The sequence below is a fragment of the Salvelinus sp. IW2-2015 genome, unplaced genomic scaffold, assembly GCF_002910315.2.
Source record: "Salvelinus sp. IW2-2015 unplaced genomic scaffold, ASM291031v2 Un_scaffold2841, whole genome shotgun sequence".
In the NCBI taxonomy this organism is placed as follows: Eukaryota; Metazoa; Chordata; class Actinopteri; order Salmoniformes; family Salmonidae; genus Salvelinus; species Salvelinus sp. IW2-2015.
The window spans coordinates 96,074-113,165 of record NW_019944141.1 but is presented as its reverse complement, the minus strand read 5'-3'; the positions used below and the strand labels follow the sequence as shown (position 1 = coordinate 113,165).

General features: G+C 43.3%; 1 protein-coding gene and 1 long non-coding RNA gene across 2 annotated transcripts in view; one reads left to right on the top strand and one right to left on the bottom strand.

Moving 5' to 3' along the window:
* The window catches only part of LOC112074833 (egl nine homolog 1-like), a 12,334-nt gene extending 7,839 nt beyond the window's left edge, over positions 1-4,495 (bottom strand). The window contains exon 1 of the mRNA XM_070440693.1: positions 3,372-4,495. Coding sequence (XP_070296794.1) covers positions 3,372-4,121 — 750 coding nt within the window. The 5' untranslated portion in view covers positions 4,122-4,495. The remainder of the gene's footprint in view (positions 1-3,371) is intronic.
* A 2,336-nt stretch (positions 4,496-6,831) lies between these two features.
* LOC112074834 (uncharacterized) lies at positions 6,832-15,094 on the top strand. The gene is made up of 3 exons (XR_002894852.2): positions 6,832-6,971; positions 14,224-14,318; positions 15,067-15,094. It is a non-coding gene; the product is annotated as an uncharacterized lncRNA (long non-coding RNA).
* Positions 15,095-17,092: the final 1,998 nt, after the last annotated feature.

Below are 17,092 nucleotides of genomic sequence, written 5' to 3'. Positions count from 1 at the left end.
GTATTTACTTGTGACGCTATGCTAGGCTATGCTAGTCAGCTTTTTTACTGTGGGGGGTGCTCCCGGATCCGGGTTTGGGAGGAACTAGAAGTTAACTTGTTTTGATTTTGAAAATATGCTTTACAGCTAAAGCAATCCAAGCGTTTGTGAGTTTATCAAGCACTAGACAAAACAGTAAGAACATCTAGCCGCAAATTAGCTTGGTCACGAAAGTCAGAAAAGCAATAAAATTAATCGCTTACCTTTGATAATCTTCGGATGTTTGCACTCACGAGACTCCCAGTTACACAATAAATGTTATTTTTGTTCGATAAAGATTAGTTTTATAACCAAAAAACGCCATTTGGTTTGCGCGTTATATTCAGAAAACCATACAGGCTCGTTCCGGTCCTGAAAGGCGGACGAAAATTCCAAAAAGTATCCGTAATATTCGTAGAAACATGTCAAACGTTTTTTATAATCAATCCTCAGGTTGTTTTTAACATACATAATCGATAATATTTCAACCGGACGGTAACCTATTCAATACTACAGAGAAGAAAATGTCGAGCTACATCTCTCGCGCGCAGGAACTAATCAAAGGACACCTGACGCGTTTTGAAAAATCTCGCTCATTTTTCAAAATAAAAGCTTGAAACTATGTCTAAAGCCTGGTCACAGCCTGAGGAAGCCATTGGAAAAGGAATCTGGTTGATACCCCTTTAAATGGAGGATAGGCTTACAATGGAGGAGGGGCAGGCAATGGAACAGGGATATTTCCAAATAAAAGGCACTCCCGGGTTGGTTTTCCTCAGGTTTTCGCCTGCAAAATCAGTTCTGTTATACTCACAGACAATATTTGACAGTTTTGGAAACTTTAGAGTGTTTTCTATCCTAATCTGTCAATTATATGCATATTCTAGCATCTGGACCTGAGAAATAGTCTGTTTACTTTGGGAACGTTATTTTTCCAAATAAAAATTCTGCCCCCTAGCTGAAAGAGGTTAAACACTGTTTCCCATGCTTGTTCAATGAAGCATAACAATAAATGAACATGCACATGTGGAACAGTCGTTAAGACACTAACAGCTTACAGAAGGTAGGATATTAAGGTCACAGTTATGAAAACTTAGGACACTAAAGAGGCCTTTCTAAAGACTCTGAAAAACACCAAAAGAAAGATGCCCAGGGTCCCTGCTCATCTGCGTGAATGTGCCTTAGGCATGCTGCAAGGAGGCATGAGGACTGCAGATGTGGCCAGGGCAATAAATTGCAATGTCCGTACTGTGAGACGCCTAAGACAGAGCTACAGGGAGACAGGGTGGACAGCTGATCATCCTCGCAGTGGCAGACCACTTGTAACAACACCTGCACAGGATCGGTACATCCGAACATCACACCTGCGGGACAGGTACAGGATGCCAACAACTGCCCGAGTTACACCAGGAACGCACANAAAGATATAATTCATGCCTTACCTTTGACGAGCTTCTTCTGTTGGCCCTCCAATATGTCCCATAAACATCACAAATGGTCCTTTTGTTCGATTAAATACGTCGATATATATCCAAAATGTCAATTTCTTTGGCGCGTTTGATCCAGAAAAACACCAGTTCCAACTTGCACAACGTGACTACAAAATATCTCAAAAGTTACCTGTAAGCTTTGTCCAAACATCTCATACTACTTTTGTAATACAACTTTAGGTATTTTTTTACGTAAATCATCGATAAAATTGAAGACGGGATGATCTGTGTTCAATACCGGAGGAAAACAATGTGTAGCATGCTTTCTGGGCACGCGCCTCTAACAAACAGTACACTTCACTGGAGCCTCATTCTGAACATGGCTACTTCTTCATTTCTCAAAGGAAAAACCTCAACCAATTTCTAAAGACTGTTGACATCCAGTGGAAGCGATAGGAACTGCAGGAAGGTCCCTTAGAAATCTGGAATCCCAATGAAAGCCCATTGAAAAGAGAGTGACCTCAAAAAAAAAATATTCTAAATGTTTGTCCAGGGTTTTGCCTGCCAAATAAGTTCTGTTGTAGTCACAGACATGATTCAAACAGTTTTAGAAACTTCAGAGTGTTGTCTATCCAATAGTAATAATAATATGCATATATTAGCATCTGGGACAGAGTAGGAGGCAGTTTACTCTGGGCACGCTTTTCATCCAAATGTGAAAATGCAGCCCCCTATCCTAGAGAAGTTAAAGTAACTAGCTTTGGTCTTCCGGATAGCCTGAGGACTTATTTCCTATTTGCCTGAACGAGAGCCAGTCAGCCTGAGTATACGTGTGCCGAGCCTTTCGCCAAATGCAATTCTTGAGGTGGAGTAACTCTGCCAGATCACGGTCGAACCAGGGGCTGAACCTGTTTTTAATTCTCATTTTCTTTATGGTGGCGTGTTTGCAAACAATACCACTGAAAATATCAAAAAAGAAGGTGCAAGCATCTTTGACAGAGGGGATCAAGCTGATTCTATACCATTTTACAGAGTCCAGTTCATGAAGGAAGGCTTGCTCATGACATTTATGACAAATCAGGACAGGTCGTTTCACTGAGCAGCCATTACGAACACAGGCTGTAAAACATTAGAGAACACACCAGACGGATGCCCATCAGGATTATTTGTGAGGATCAAGGCACAGCAGAGGACAGGGAGAGCTCTGCACTGCTAATTTATGACATCTGAATGTGTATCAGATGGCAACAAGATCATATTGTACAGCAATTTCATCAGGTAACATGAACACAAAGCCGGCGAGAGATGGTTAGAATAGGATGGGAGGCCAAAAGTCTGTGTAACCAATAGAGAGTCAGTCCCCAGTGTGGGAACAAACATAGTTGGTCCCACGGTTCGCTAAAGAAAGTTTGTAGTCAACAAAGTATCATGAGACCCTCATGCCCATGAGGCAAATAGCAAAATGCACAACAAAGAAAAAGTGTAATATATTACGACTATATTACATCTACAGGCTGGCCACAGACACAGACAGGTAACATGGTGTCTCAGGCCTATGGAAAGCCCCATCACATATGAAGCATTCAACAGGAGAAATGTTCCTGACATTTATCCATAAATGTAATCCCACAGTCATGCTGTTGTAACCACACCTATAGTCCACACCAAATGTCACCTTATTTTCTAGTGGACTGCTTTTGACCAGGGTCCATAGGGCTTAATGTAGGGGACAGGGTGCCATTTGGGACACAGCCTTGTCTATAGGATTTCACATCTAACCTTGATTGAACTGGGCAAGTCACTTAAGAACAAATCCTTAGTTACAGTGACAGCCTACCCTGGCCAAACCTGGATGACGCTGGGCCAATATGGCCCAAGACAAGGATTATACCCAAGTTTATAAATGTATTTAACCTGGCTACTTACTTTAGTCCTTACATTTATTGTAAAGTTTCCCAGTTGACCATTACAATGTCTGGCCAGATCATCCATATGGCTCATGAGGAAGCGGATCTTCTCACACCCGGACTCTCGGCCCTCGATCCATGTGATCTTATCTCCCCTAATGTCTTTAATAGAGTCACTTTTCTGACTGACCAACTGACCGTCGGTAAACTTCACGGTTTTATGCAGCACTTTGACGTCCTCCAGGATGGCCAGCCCCGTTTCCCCGCCGAGGAAGTTGTCAACTACACATATCCCATGCTTAGTCATACACGGTACGATGTACTCCCTGGCGAGTTTCTGAGTCGTGGACCGGGTGGTGGTTTGTCCGTTGGGTTTGGTATGGTTATTCGACCAGCCTGGCTTATCGACCGAGGACACCGCGCTCTCTGCGTTTGTTATGAACCCTTTCATTATAGTCTCTCCACTCCGAGATGCAGCGCAGGTCTTTTGTTGCGGTAGTGTCTGTCCTTTCTCCCAATCCCCAGACGGTGCCTGACGTTCAGCAGGCGTCTCTTTTGAAACCTGCGACTTCGCCACAGATTCTTTACAAATGAGCTTGTGCGTTTTCCAGTGCTGCGTCTGGTGCGCCTTGCTGCAGTAAAACGAGTTTCGACACCGGCCGCACTTGAGGAGATTCTCCAGTTTCCCACAAAGTTCACAATACTGTCTTTCTCTTTCCCGCTCCAAGTCCTGAGTAGTCAGGGCTGCAGTCGTGTGTTTAGTCTCCATGTGTGCAGTTGGCTAATGTTAGCGTGTTACGGTCTTAAAATCCAATCGTTTACACGCATCCTTCTACTGATCCATTTGGATGTGATACACACACAGCTCCAACCCAGCCTACAACGCCACACAGTGAAACTGAAAACCAACGACATAAGACCCGATCATTTCATCACAGCTATTCGGTTGTTTACTTCATATTACACTTTAATAGGAAAGTCGGTGCGTTCGAGCCCAGCATATCGATAAATCCAGTCTTCCGGGGGTTTTGTAGCGAGGCACTAACCATCTGTTTCGCTCAGTACCCTTCCCTGTGTGCGCCGTCCGTGTTCTCCGCCCTCCCTCTCTCTGGGGCTTATTCATTACGCCATTCCGTAGCAAAATGTTTCTTAAACGGAAGACAGCGGGGAGGGACCTATCTGAATGTGTCCAGTAGAAACTCCCGTTTTAGTTACAAAACGTTGGGCTATGCAAATATAATGGATATACTGACAAGATACCTGTCCCTTCCGCGCTAACAATCGTTGTCCACAAAGCGACACGGCAGTCTGTCTAGCCCCCGTCTATCCTTTCTTTGAATTGGTGGATACATCTCATTATTGTAAATCTATTTTTGAATATTTGATTCGGGTTTTTGACGTTAACCGCCTGTATTCAATGTAGAGAGATATTATGCTACTAGTCTCATATCATGAATATGCATAGCCATCACGAGACAACATATATATTTTTAAACCTTTATTTAACTAGGCAAGTCAGTTAAGAACAAATTATTATTTACAATGACGGCCTACCCGGTCCAAACCCGGACGACGCTGGGCCAATTGTGCGCAGCCCTATGGGACTCCCGATCACGGCCGGTTGTGATACAGACTGGAACTATGTGTTTTTTGCCGGGATGTCACGTGTCCTACTTATAGCAGTACACTCGTAACAACTTAAGCAATAAGAAACCTCTAATCGATCAAATAAACCTCACGTAGCAAATAAGCCCATTCATTTCTTTGTTGACCAAATTCGAAACTCTCATTGACATCCATTTAAAATCTCCTTGCTTGGTCGGTGAAACAACAACAAAACGCCACCTGCTGGAGGGAGACACATGTTTTCCTCGAGTTGAGTCTCCCTCTTCCTCTCTGGACTACAGCCCGAGAATACAGCGTTGTCATGTATGTACATGTACTTACCTGGAGTGCCTGAGGGTGTTGCTACATGTGATCATCTGTACTTGCACTTGACCCATGACATCTGATTAACGTGGTTCTTCTCCCCGCATCCCTGCCTCAGTGTGCTAATATAATACAAAAATAACCTTATTATGTCCTCAAAATCTCCTCTCTGTTTTTATAGGCATATGCCTACATTCGCTATTAAAATGTGTATAACATAATTTGACATTTTGAAAGCTTACTGGGCATAGAGAAAAGAAAGCCTTCTGTGCACCATGTTAAATCAAAGTAAATGGATTTAATGCTTTGCCATAACTGCTCAGTGCCACTGAACTGGCATCTTCCTCTGCATCTATATTCACTGTTCAGTGCCACTGAACTGGCATCTTCCTCTGCATCTATATTCACTGTTCAGTGCAGCCCACAAGGAGGCACAGCAGCACTCCAAGTCGGCACCAGGCGGGTGGCACGTAAACAGTTGGCCGGGTTTCCTCGGGACTGAGCTGCACTTCCTAACCTGCCAAATGTAGGACCATATTAGAGACACACATTTCCCTCAGATTACACAGACCCACAAAGAATTCGAAAACAAACCCCATTTTCAAAAAACTCCCATATCTTTTGGGTGAAATACCACAGTGTGCCATCACAGCAGCAAGATGTGTGACCTGTTGCCACAAGAAAAGGGCAACCAGTGAAGAACAAACACCATTGTAAATACAACCCATATTTATGTTTTTACTTTCCCTTTTTGTACATGAACTATTTGCACATCATTACAATACAGTACATAGACATATGACATGTCTTTATTATTTTGGAAATGTTGTGAGTGTCATGTTTACTGTTTATTTTTATTGTTTATTTCACTTTTGTTTATTACCTATTTTACTTGCTTTTTCAATGTAATTATATGTTTCCCATGCCAATAAAGCCCTTAAATTGAATTGAGAGAGAGAGAGAGACAGAGAGAGAGAGGGAGAGAATCTGATCTGTCCAATAATAGAGGTTACAAAGTCCATGCTTTGTTATGTGAGTCTACTAACTATTTAACAGACATGTAGACTAAAATAGATTTGTAAATAAAAACTAAAAATAAGGGATTATTCTTTTATTTCTGGCCTATTAATACTGTGTCTGTAATGTTGGGGCTCTATAGTCTGAACCTAAGTATTACAAAGCCGGGGAATCTTGTTAGTATAGGCTGATTTATTACATAGGCTATAGGCAAATGGCAATGATGCTTATCTAGCCTATCTATTTTGAACAAAAGTTGACAAATATATTTTTATTAAAAAACCTGATCATAACGGACACACGTCTCTTCTACAAGAAACGACATTTCCCAGAATGCATCGCTCCAAAATAATGGGGTGCCCCTAGGAATGCCGGAAAATTAGAATACACCAAAGCTTTGTGTTTACTATTCTACATTATATAAAATAATGCAAACATTGTATAAGATTTTTCAGTATTCTTCTCGTATCCTTCTGTTCTTCTGAAAATATATTTTATGACTCAAAATAACTCTAATGGTTAAGGCGATTTACATGTGTATCATGCTTCTTCAACTTGCACACAATCACAAATAAACAGTCACTTCAGGTTGTAATCAAATGCTTCTAGCTAGGTAACCGTAAAATAAGAACATTCCTGTACGATAATATAGAAGCTATGAGCAAGCGGGAAGGTAACCAAATTCATTATTAACATGATGTATGATGTGTAAAGTCGCTATGCTCTGGATTTGATACAGGACAAAAACTGCAGACGCCTCCTAATTTCGCATCAATGCAGCTCAACATGTGGAATTCACATAGCTAGCTAGCTAATCACGTTTGTTCTATAAAGCCTACACTCGCTATATTTAAGCAATAAGCCCCGATGGGGTGTGGTAGATGAACAATATACCACGGCTAATGGCTGTTCTTACCCCTGACGCAACGCGGAGTGCCTGGATACAGCCTTTAGCCGTGGAATATTGGTCAAATACCACAAACTACCGAGGTGCCTTATTGCTAATATAAACTGCTTACCAACGTAATTAAACCAGTACAAATACATGTTTTGTAATACCGTTTATAATGTAAATTATTAACCTAGTGGTTTGAACCCTGAATGCTGAAAGCTGTGGTATATTTAATAATACGGCCCAAGGAGGTGTGGTATATGGCTAATATATATCAATATCAATACCTTATCAATAGTATATGGCTAATATACCACGGCTAAGGGCTGTTCTTAATCACGACAGAACGCGGAGTGCCTGGATACAGCCCAAGCCCTTAGCTGTGGTAAATTGGCCATATACCACAAACCCACAAGGTGCCTTATTGCTATTATAAACTGGTTACCAACGTAATTAGAGCAGTCAAAATAAATGTTAACCAGGTAGGTAAGTTGAGAACAAGTAAATAACCCACCCAACTACCGCACCCCCATACTGTTATTTTCTTCTTCTCCTTTGCACCCCAGTATCTCTACTTGCACATTCATGTTCTGCACATCTATCATTTCAGTGCTTAATTGCTAAATTGTAATTATTTCGCCACTATGGCCTACTTATTGCCTTACCTCCCTTATCTTACTCCATTTGCACACACTGTAAATATATATTTTTACTGTGTTATTAACTGTATGGTCCCGTGTGGCTCAGTTGGTAGAGCATGGCGCTTGCAACGCCAGGGTTGTGGGTTCATTCCCCACGGGGGGACCAGGATGAATATGTATGAACTTTCCAATTTGTAAGTCGCTCTGGATAAGAGCGTCTGCTAAATGACTTAAATGTAAATGTAAATGTATGTTTGTTTTACTCCATGTGTAACTCTGTGTTGTTGTATGTGTCGAACTGCTTTACTTTATCTTGGCCAGGTTGCAGTTGTAAATGAGAACTTCTTCTCAACTTGCCTACCTGGTTAAAGAAAGGTTAAAAAAAAGCAACCTCTGACAAAAGTCCCTCTACTTCTAATTGAGGTGAAAATGATGAATCAGACACCTTATCAATAGCAACAACTCATGGTCCTCCTGGAATCAGAAGACTTTTTGACTCAATGGAGGAACGTAGTCAGAGAAATGCTGATGAATGTCTTGCTCGAGCTGTGTATTCTGGTTCACCTCTGATGCTCACAGGCAATGTGTATTGGAAGAGATTACTGAATGTTCTTCGCCCAGCATACACCCCTCCAGCCAGACATGATTTATCTACTCATTTACTGGATGAAGAGGTCAACAGAGTTCAAGTGAAGGTCAAGCAAATCATAGAGAAAGTAGACTGCATTGCAATCATCTCTGATGGGTGGTCGAATGTTCGGGGGCAAGGAATAATTAACTACATCATCTACACCCCTCAACCAGTATTCTACAAGAGCACAGACACAAGGGACAACAGACACACCGGTCTCTACATTGCAGATGAGCTGAAGGCAGTCATCAATGACCTTGGACCACAAAAGGTATTTGCACTTGTGACAATGGATACGCTCTACAAGAGAGCCAAGGAAATGGTTAGGTATGTGAAGGGTCATCAAGTAATAGCAGCAATCTACCTCACCAAGCAAAGTGAGAAGAATAAGAGCACCACATTGAAGCTGCCCAGCAACACCCGTTGGGGTGGTGTTGTCATCATGTTTGACAGTCTCCTGGAGGGGAAGGAGTCTCCAAGAAATGGCCATATCACAGTCTGCCGATATGGACAGCCACATCAAGAGGATCCTCCTGGATGATGTATTTTGGGAGAGAGTGGTAAGCAGCCTGAAACTCCTGAAACCTATAGCAGTAGCCATGGCACAGATTGTGGGAGACAATGCCATCCTGTCTGATGTTCAGACTCTGCTTGCATAAGTAAGAGAAGAAATCCGTACTGCCCTGCCCACTTTACTGTTGCTCCAAGCAGAGGAAACTGCAGTTCTGAAATAGATCAAAAAGCGTGAAGACTTCTGCCTGAAGCCCATACACGCCGCAGCGTACATGTTGGACCCCAAGTATGTTGGCAAGAGCATCCTGTCTGGTGCAGAGATCAACAAGGTCTATGGTGTCATCACTATCCTCCAAATCCCACCAACATCAGCCGCCTCAGAGCGCAACTGGTCCTTGTTTGGGAATACCCACACCAAAGCACGCAACAGGCTGACCAATACAATGGTTGAAAAATTGGTGGCCATCCGGGCAAATTTGAGGCTTTTTGAGCCTGACAACGAGCCATCCTAAACAAGGCTGGAAAGTGACAGTGAAGATAAGGCCTCAAAGTCTGATGTACAAGAGGTGGACATTGAGGAGGTCCAGGGAGAAGACATGGAAGCCTGAGAGGAAGACAATCAAAGCTTTAGTTTCTAGACTATCATTTTACAGATGTATGTTGAAAATATTATTGGGAGATGCGATGGAAATCATCCCAGCTCATTTAATATATATTTTTTTCCACCTTTATTTAACTAGGCAAGTCAGTTAAGAACAAATTATTATATTCAATGACGACCTAGGAACAGTGGGTTAACTGCCTTGTTCAGGGGCAGAATGACAGATTTTTACCTTGTCAGCTCGGGGATTCAATCTTGCAACCTTTCGGTTACTAGTCCAACGCTCTAACCACTAGGCTACCTGCCGCCCCTACTTGTTGTGAGCGCTGAGGGAACTTTATGCACTTGGCCAGATGATTCTGCATCTTTGTTGCATTCTTCACATATGATTTGGCACAGTATTTGCTAATGTACAAAGCTTTTCCTTCTTCATTAGCTGCAGTGAAATGTCTCCACACATCAGATAGTGCCCGTGGCATTTTCCTGTAAAGATTAGGGGAAAATTTGTTTTTAAAAAACAAATACAATTCCATGTACAGAAAAATAGTTAAGCAGTTACATTAAACAACTCCTTTTGTAAGATACATGTTTTAAAATGAAACATGTATGGAAACAGGTGAATTAACACTCCTCAGTTAGCAGGCTCAAGCAAGCTAAAACCCACATGGTAGCACAAACTAACTAGCAGAAATTGTTAACAAGTTATAAATTATTTAAACCCACTTTGCTGTAGGCTACTATTTACTAGTTAACAAAAAATCATGTATGTTATATAAAATATATTCACTGTAATCAAAACTTACCAGAAAGCATGTAGTCCTTTGCTCAGACAGTGAAGTAGTGTGGCCTCAATAGCATCTCATTCGTGTGCAAGATCTTGAGAATCAGCTGCACATGTGATGGAAGAATGCACTGTGCATGCAGAGGGTTGCAATTCCATTGAATTGGGGATAGTGTAACCAAAATATGCCACAAGACCTAGAATTGCCTTATGTGTATCCCACGAAAAAGGTTCCCTGTTATAAACTATCATTTTTGATGAATTTAAACAAAATTCCAAGAATTAACTTCCCATTGAACATTTCTGAGAAGTTTCCCACCCTTTGCAACCCTAGTCATACATGTGGTATGCGGTCTGATATACCACGGCTGTCAGCCAATCAGCATTCAGGGCTTGAGCCACCCAGTTTATAACAGACCATATAACATGGATATTAGTCTTTTAATTACGTTGGTAACCAGTTTATAATAGCAATAAGGCTCCTCGGGGGGTTGTGGTGTATATGGCCAATATACCACAGCTAAGGGCTGTATCCAGGCACTCCACGTTGCGTTGTGCTTAAGAACAGTCCTTCGCCGTGGTATATTAGCCATAAACCACAAACCCCCGAGGTGCCTTATTACTTAAATATAATATGAATCTTTCATCTGTAATATTTCTCGTCAGGTGAAGGGTATTTTATTTAACCTTAATTTAACTGGGCAAGTCAGTTAAGAACAAATTCTCATTTACAATGACGACCTACCAAAAGGCAAATGGCCTCCTGCGGGGACGGGAGCTGGGATTAAAAATATAAATAAATTAAATAAAAATGTAGGACAAAACACAAGAGAGACAACACAACACCACATAAAGAGAGACCTAAGACAACAACATAGTATGGCAGCAACATATGACAACACAGCATGGTAACATGACAACAACATGGTAGCAACATGACAACAACATGGTAGCAACACAACATGGCAGAAGCACAACATGGTAGCAACACAACATGGCAGAAGCACAACATGGTAGCAACACAACATGACAACAACATGGCAACAACATGGTAGCAACACAACATGGCAGCAGCACAACATGGTAGCAACACAGACACATTGGCAACAACATGGTAGCACGAACAATGCAGACACCACATGGTAGCAAACACATGGACAATAACATGTAGCAACAACCAAACATCTGGCAAGCAGCACAAACATGGTAGCAACACAACATGAACAACGAACTGGTTAGCAACACAACATGACAAACAAGCAACATTGGTAGCAACACAACAATGACAACAACATGGTAGCAACAACAACATGGCAACAACATGGTAGCAACACAACATGGCAACAACATGGTAGCAGACACAACATGGACAACACATGGTAGCAACACAGCACATGACAACAACATGGTAGCAACACAACATAAACAACAACATGGTAGCAACAAACATGACAACAACATGGTAGCAACACACATGACAACACAACATGGTAGCAACACAACTGGAACAACATAGGTAAGCAACACAACATGGCAAGCAACACAACATGACAGACAACATGGTAGCAACACAAACATGGACAACAGAACATGGTAGACAACGACATTGGCAGACAGCACAACATGGTAGGCGAGCACAACATGACAAACTGGAACAACAATGGTAGCAACAAAAACATGACAGACAACATGGTAAGCAACACAACATGGCAGGCAGCCACAACATGGTAGCAAGCACAACATGGCAAGCGCACAAATGAGTAGCAGCACAACATGGGTGCAGCAACACATGGTAGCACACAACATGGTAGAAACACAACATAGCAGCAGAACAACATGGTAGCAACACAACATGGCAGCAGAACAACATGGTAGCAACACAACATGGCAGCAGAACAACAATGGCAGCATAACACATGGTAGCAACACAACATAGTAGCAACACAACATGGTAGCAGCACAACATGGTCACAGCAACACAACTATGGGCACAGCACAACATGGTAGCAGCACAACATGGCAGCAGGAACAACATGGTAGCAAGCACAACAGTGGTAGCACACAACATGGCAGCAGAACAACTATGTAGCAACACAACATGGTAGCAACACAACATGGTAGAAACACAACAGGCAAGGAGAAAAAATGGTAGCACAAACATGGTAGGCAGCACAACATGGCAGCAGAACAAGATGGTAGCAGAACACACTGGTGAGCAGCAACACAGGCAGCAAGACAACATGGTAGCAGAAGCAACAATGGTAGAACACAACAGCATAGAACAAACATTACGGGGAACAGACAACAACACAAAGGGCAAGAAGGTAAGACAACAATACATCACTCAAAGCAGCCACAACTGTTGTAAGAGTGTCCATGATTGAGTCTTTAAATGTAGAGATTGAGATAAAACTGTCGCAGTTTGAGTGTTTGTTGCAGCTCGTTCCAGTCGCTAGCTGCACGCGAACTGAAAAGTGACCCAGGGCATGTGGTTGTGATTTGGGGACGCTTTAATAGAATGTGACTGGCCAGAACGGGTGTTGTATGTGGAGGATGAGGGCTGCAGTAGATATCTCAGGTGGTGTCCTCATCTGTAATGTCCCTGTCTCTCTCTCTCAGGTGAAGGATGTCCTCATCTGTAATGTCCTGTCATCTCTCCTCAGGTGAAGGATGTCCTCATCTGTAATCTCCCTGTCTCTCTCCTCAGGTGAAGGATGTCCTCATCTGTTAATCTCCTGGTGCTCTCATCCTCAGGTGAAGGATGTCCTCATCTGTAATCTCCCCTGTCCTCTCCTGCAGGTGAAGGAGCGCCTCATCTGTAATGTCCTGTCTCTCTCCTCAGGTGAAGGATGTCCTCATCTGTAATGTCCCTGTCTCTCTCCTCAGGTGAAGGACGTCCTCATCTGTAATGTCCCTGTCTCTCTCCTCAGGTGATGGATGTCTCATCTGTAATGTCCCTGTCTCTCTCCTTTTAATTTTTTAAATTTAACCTTTATTTAACTTGGCAAGGCAGTTGAGAACAAATTCTTATTTTCAATGACGACCTAGGAACAGTGGGTTAACTGCCTGTTCAGGGGAAAGTGGGTTAAACTGCCTTGTTTCAGGGGAACAGTGGGTTAAGCTGCCTGTTCAGGGGGAACAGTGGTTAACTGCCTTGTTCAGGGGAACAGTGGGTTAACTGCCTTGTTTCAAGGGGAACAGTGGGTTAAACTGCCTTGTTCAGGGGACAGTGGGTTAACTGCCTTGTTCAGGGGAACAGTGGGTTAACTGGCCTTGTTCAGGGGAACAGTGGGTTAACTGCTTGTTCAGGGGAAAGTGGTTAACTGCCTTGTCAGGGAACAGTGGGTTAACTGCCTTGTTCAGGGGAACAGTGAGGTTAACGTGCCTAGTTCAGGGGAACAGTGGGTTAACTGCCTTGTTCAGGGGAACAGTGGGTTAACTGCCTTGTTCAGGGGAAAGTGGTTACATGCCTTGTTAGGGGGAACAGTGGGTTAACGTGCCTTGTGTTCAGGGAGGAACAGTGGTTAACTGCCTTGTTCAGGGAACAGTGTGGTTAACTGCCTTGTTCAGGGAGACAGTGGGTTAACTGCCTTGTTCAGGGAACAGTGGGTTAACTGCCTTGTTCAGGGGAACAGTGGGTTAACTGCCCTTGTTCAGGGGAACAGTGGGTTAACTGCCTTGTCAGGGAACAGTGGGTTAACTGCCTTGTTCAGGGAACAGTGGGTTACTGCCTTGTTCAGGGGAAGTGGGTTAACTGCCTTTTCAGGGCAGAACAGCAGATTTTTACCTTGTCAGCTCGGGGTTTCGATCTTGCAACCTTTCTAGTCCAACGCTCTAACCACTAGGCTACCTGCCGCCCTACTCAGGTGAAGGGTATCCTCGGAGTTGAAGACAAGTCAGAAAACAGATGACTGCGACACAGGAGCTAACCTGACATCACCTGTGATGGCTGCATTCAAAGGTCTCTACTAGATAAATTTCTGTGGTACCTGAATTTACATTCAGCCAAAGTCCACTCCTCCTTCTCCCTCCCCTCTTCACCTCCTCCTCTCCTTCTCTCTCCTTCTCCCTCCCCCTCTTCCCTCTCGCTCTCCTTCACTCTCCTCCTCCCTTCCCCCTCTTCAGCTCCTCTTCTCCCTCCCACCTCCATTCCACTCCTCCTTCTCCTCCTCTTCACTCCTCCTTCTCCCTCCCCTGTCTTCACCTCTCTCTTCACTATTAATCATAACATTATAGTTGTGGTAGAAATGAGATGTAGTATACTCAAGAACATTATACGATGTATAGTTGTGGTAGAATGAGATGTAGTCTACTAATTATAACATTATAGTTGTGGTAGGTAGAGAATGAGATGTAGCTGTTAGCAGTTTCTGTTATTCTTCAATAACACAACCCCCAAAGCAAATCAGGGGTAGAAAACTAGGTTTATTCAGGGAGTACAAATCCTAGATGTAATACTGGGAGGTAGATGTTCAGTCTCCCCTGTCCTCAGCTTTTCTCCACAGAACTAAGGAACAAGATGCCATTTATAACCCCCCACCCTAGCCTTGGGTTGACCAATCAGAAGCCCCTGCCGTACAACTGGGCCAATGGCCAATCCCTATTGACCATTACTACTCAAAATTTTAGTCCTCTCATCCTCTGCGTTGTGTATTTATCTTCAAACTATTCTTATATAGCCTACTAATCAGATATTTCTACCATGCCAGTGTTCCAGCAGGAGCTAGACACCAAACACGACAAGCATGAGCGCCTGGTCAAACTCAGCAGAGACATCACCATTGAAAGCAAGAGGACAATCTTTCTACTGCACAGAGTCACCAGGTAAATTGTCTGAACTACAAAATGGGGTCTGCCAGGGTCCTTAGAGGGTCCTCAGCATCAAGGTGAAAGACAAAAAGATGTATCAGAAAAATGTAATCTCATATAGTTGGCCACTTCTAATGGTTTAAAATCAAATGCCGTGTTACATATCATCTAGGCCAAGTCAGTTTATTTTTCTAATAAATGTTTGTGGATGCATTAATTAAAGCTGCAATATGTTACTTTTTTTTGGTGACCTGACCAAATACACGTAGAAATGTGAGTTATAGATCCATCGTTCTCATTGAAAGTCTAATAACTGGTAACAGCTTCTATCTCAGCTTCTATCTCTTCCGGCGCCGAAAAGAGATGGCCGCCTCGCTTCGCGTTCCTTGGAAAATATGCAGTATTTTGTTTTTTTATGTGTTATTTCTTACATCGACTGGTACCCAGGTAATTCTTAGTTTCATTACATACAGTCGGGAGGAACTACTGAATATACGATTAACGTCAACTCATCATCGTTCCTACCAGGAATATGACTTCCGCGAAACGGATCCAGTGTTTTGCCTTCCACCCAATACAATGATCTGATCCCAGCGGCGACCCTGTGCGACGCCGTAAAAGGGCAAACGAGGCGTCTCGTGTCAGGCTTCGGAGACGGCACATCGCGCTCCACTCCCTAGCATACTACTCGCCAATGTCCAGTCTCTTACAATAAGGTTGATGAAATCCGAGCACGGGTAGCATTCCAGAGAGACATCAGGATTGCAACGTGCTCTGCTTCACGGAAACATGGTAACTCAAGAGACGCTAACGGATCGGTGCAGCCAGCTGGTTTCTTCATGCATCGCGCCGACAGAAACAAACATCTTTCTGGTAAGAAGAGGGGCGGGGGTATGCTTCTGATTAACGAGACGTGGTGTGATCATCATAACAACACAAGGAACTCAAGTCATTCTGTTCACCTGATCTAGAACTCTCACAATCAAATGTCGACCGCATTATCTACCAAGGGAATTCTCTCAATCATAATCACAGCGTATATATTCCCCCCAAGCAGACACATCGATGGCCCTGAACGAACTTTATCTGACTCTTTGTAAACTGGAAACCACACACCCTGAGGCTGCATTCATCGTAGCTGGGATTTTAACAAGGTAATCTAAAAAAAAACTCCCTAAATTCTATCAGCATATCGATTGTGCTACCAGGGCTGGAAAAACCCTAGATCATTGTTATACTAATTTCCGCGACGCATATAAGGCCTCCCCGCCCCCCTTTCGGAAAAGCTGACCACGACTCCATTTTGTTGATTCCAGCCTACAAACAGAAACTAAAACAACAAGCTCCCGCGCTCAGGTCTGTTCAACGCTGTCGACCAATCTGAATCCACGCTTCAAGACTGCTTCGATCACGCGGATTGGAATATGTCCGCATTGCGTCCAACACAATATTGACGAATATGCTGATTCGGTGAGCGAGTTCATTAGGAAGTGCATTGACGATGTCGTACCCACAGCAACGATTAAAAACATTCCCAAACCAGAAACCGTGGATTGACGGCAGCATTCGCGTGAAACTGAAGCGCGAACCACTGCTTTTACCAGGGCAAGGTGACCGGAAGCATGACCGAATACAAACAGTGTAGCTATTCTCCGCAAGGCAATCAAACAGGCTAAGTCCCAGTACAGAGACAAAATCGAGTCGCAATTCAACAGCTCAGACACAGAGGTATGCTGAGGGTCTACAGTCAATCACGGATTACAAAGAAAACCAGCCCCGTCGCGGACCAGGATGTCTTGCTCCCAGACAGGCTAAACAACTTTTTTGCCCGCTTTGAGGACAATACAGTGCCACTGACACGGCCCCTACCAAAACCTGCGGCTCTCCTTCACTGCAGCCGAGGTGAGTAAAACATTTAAACGTGTT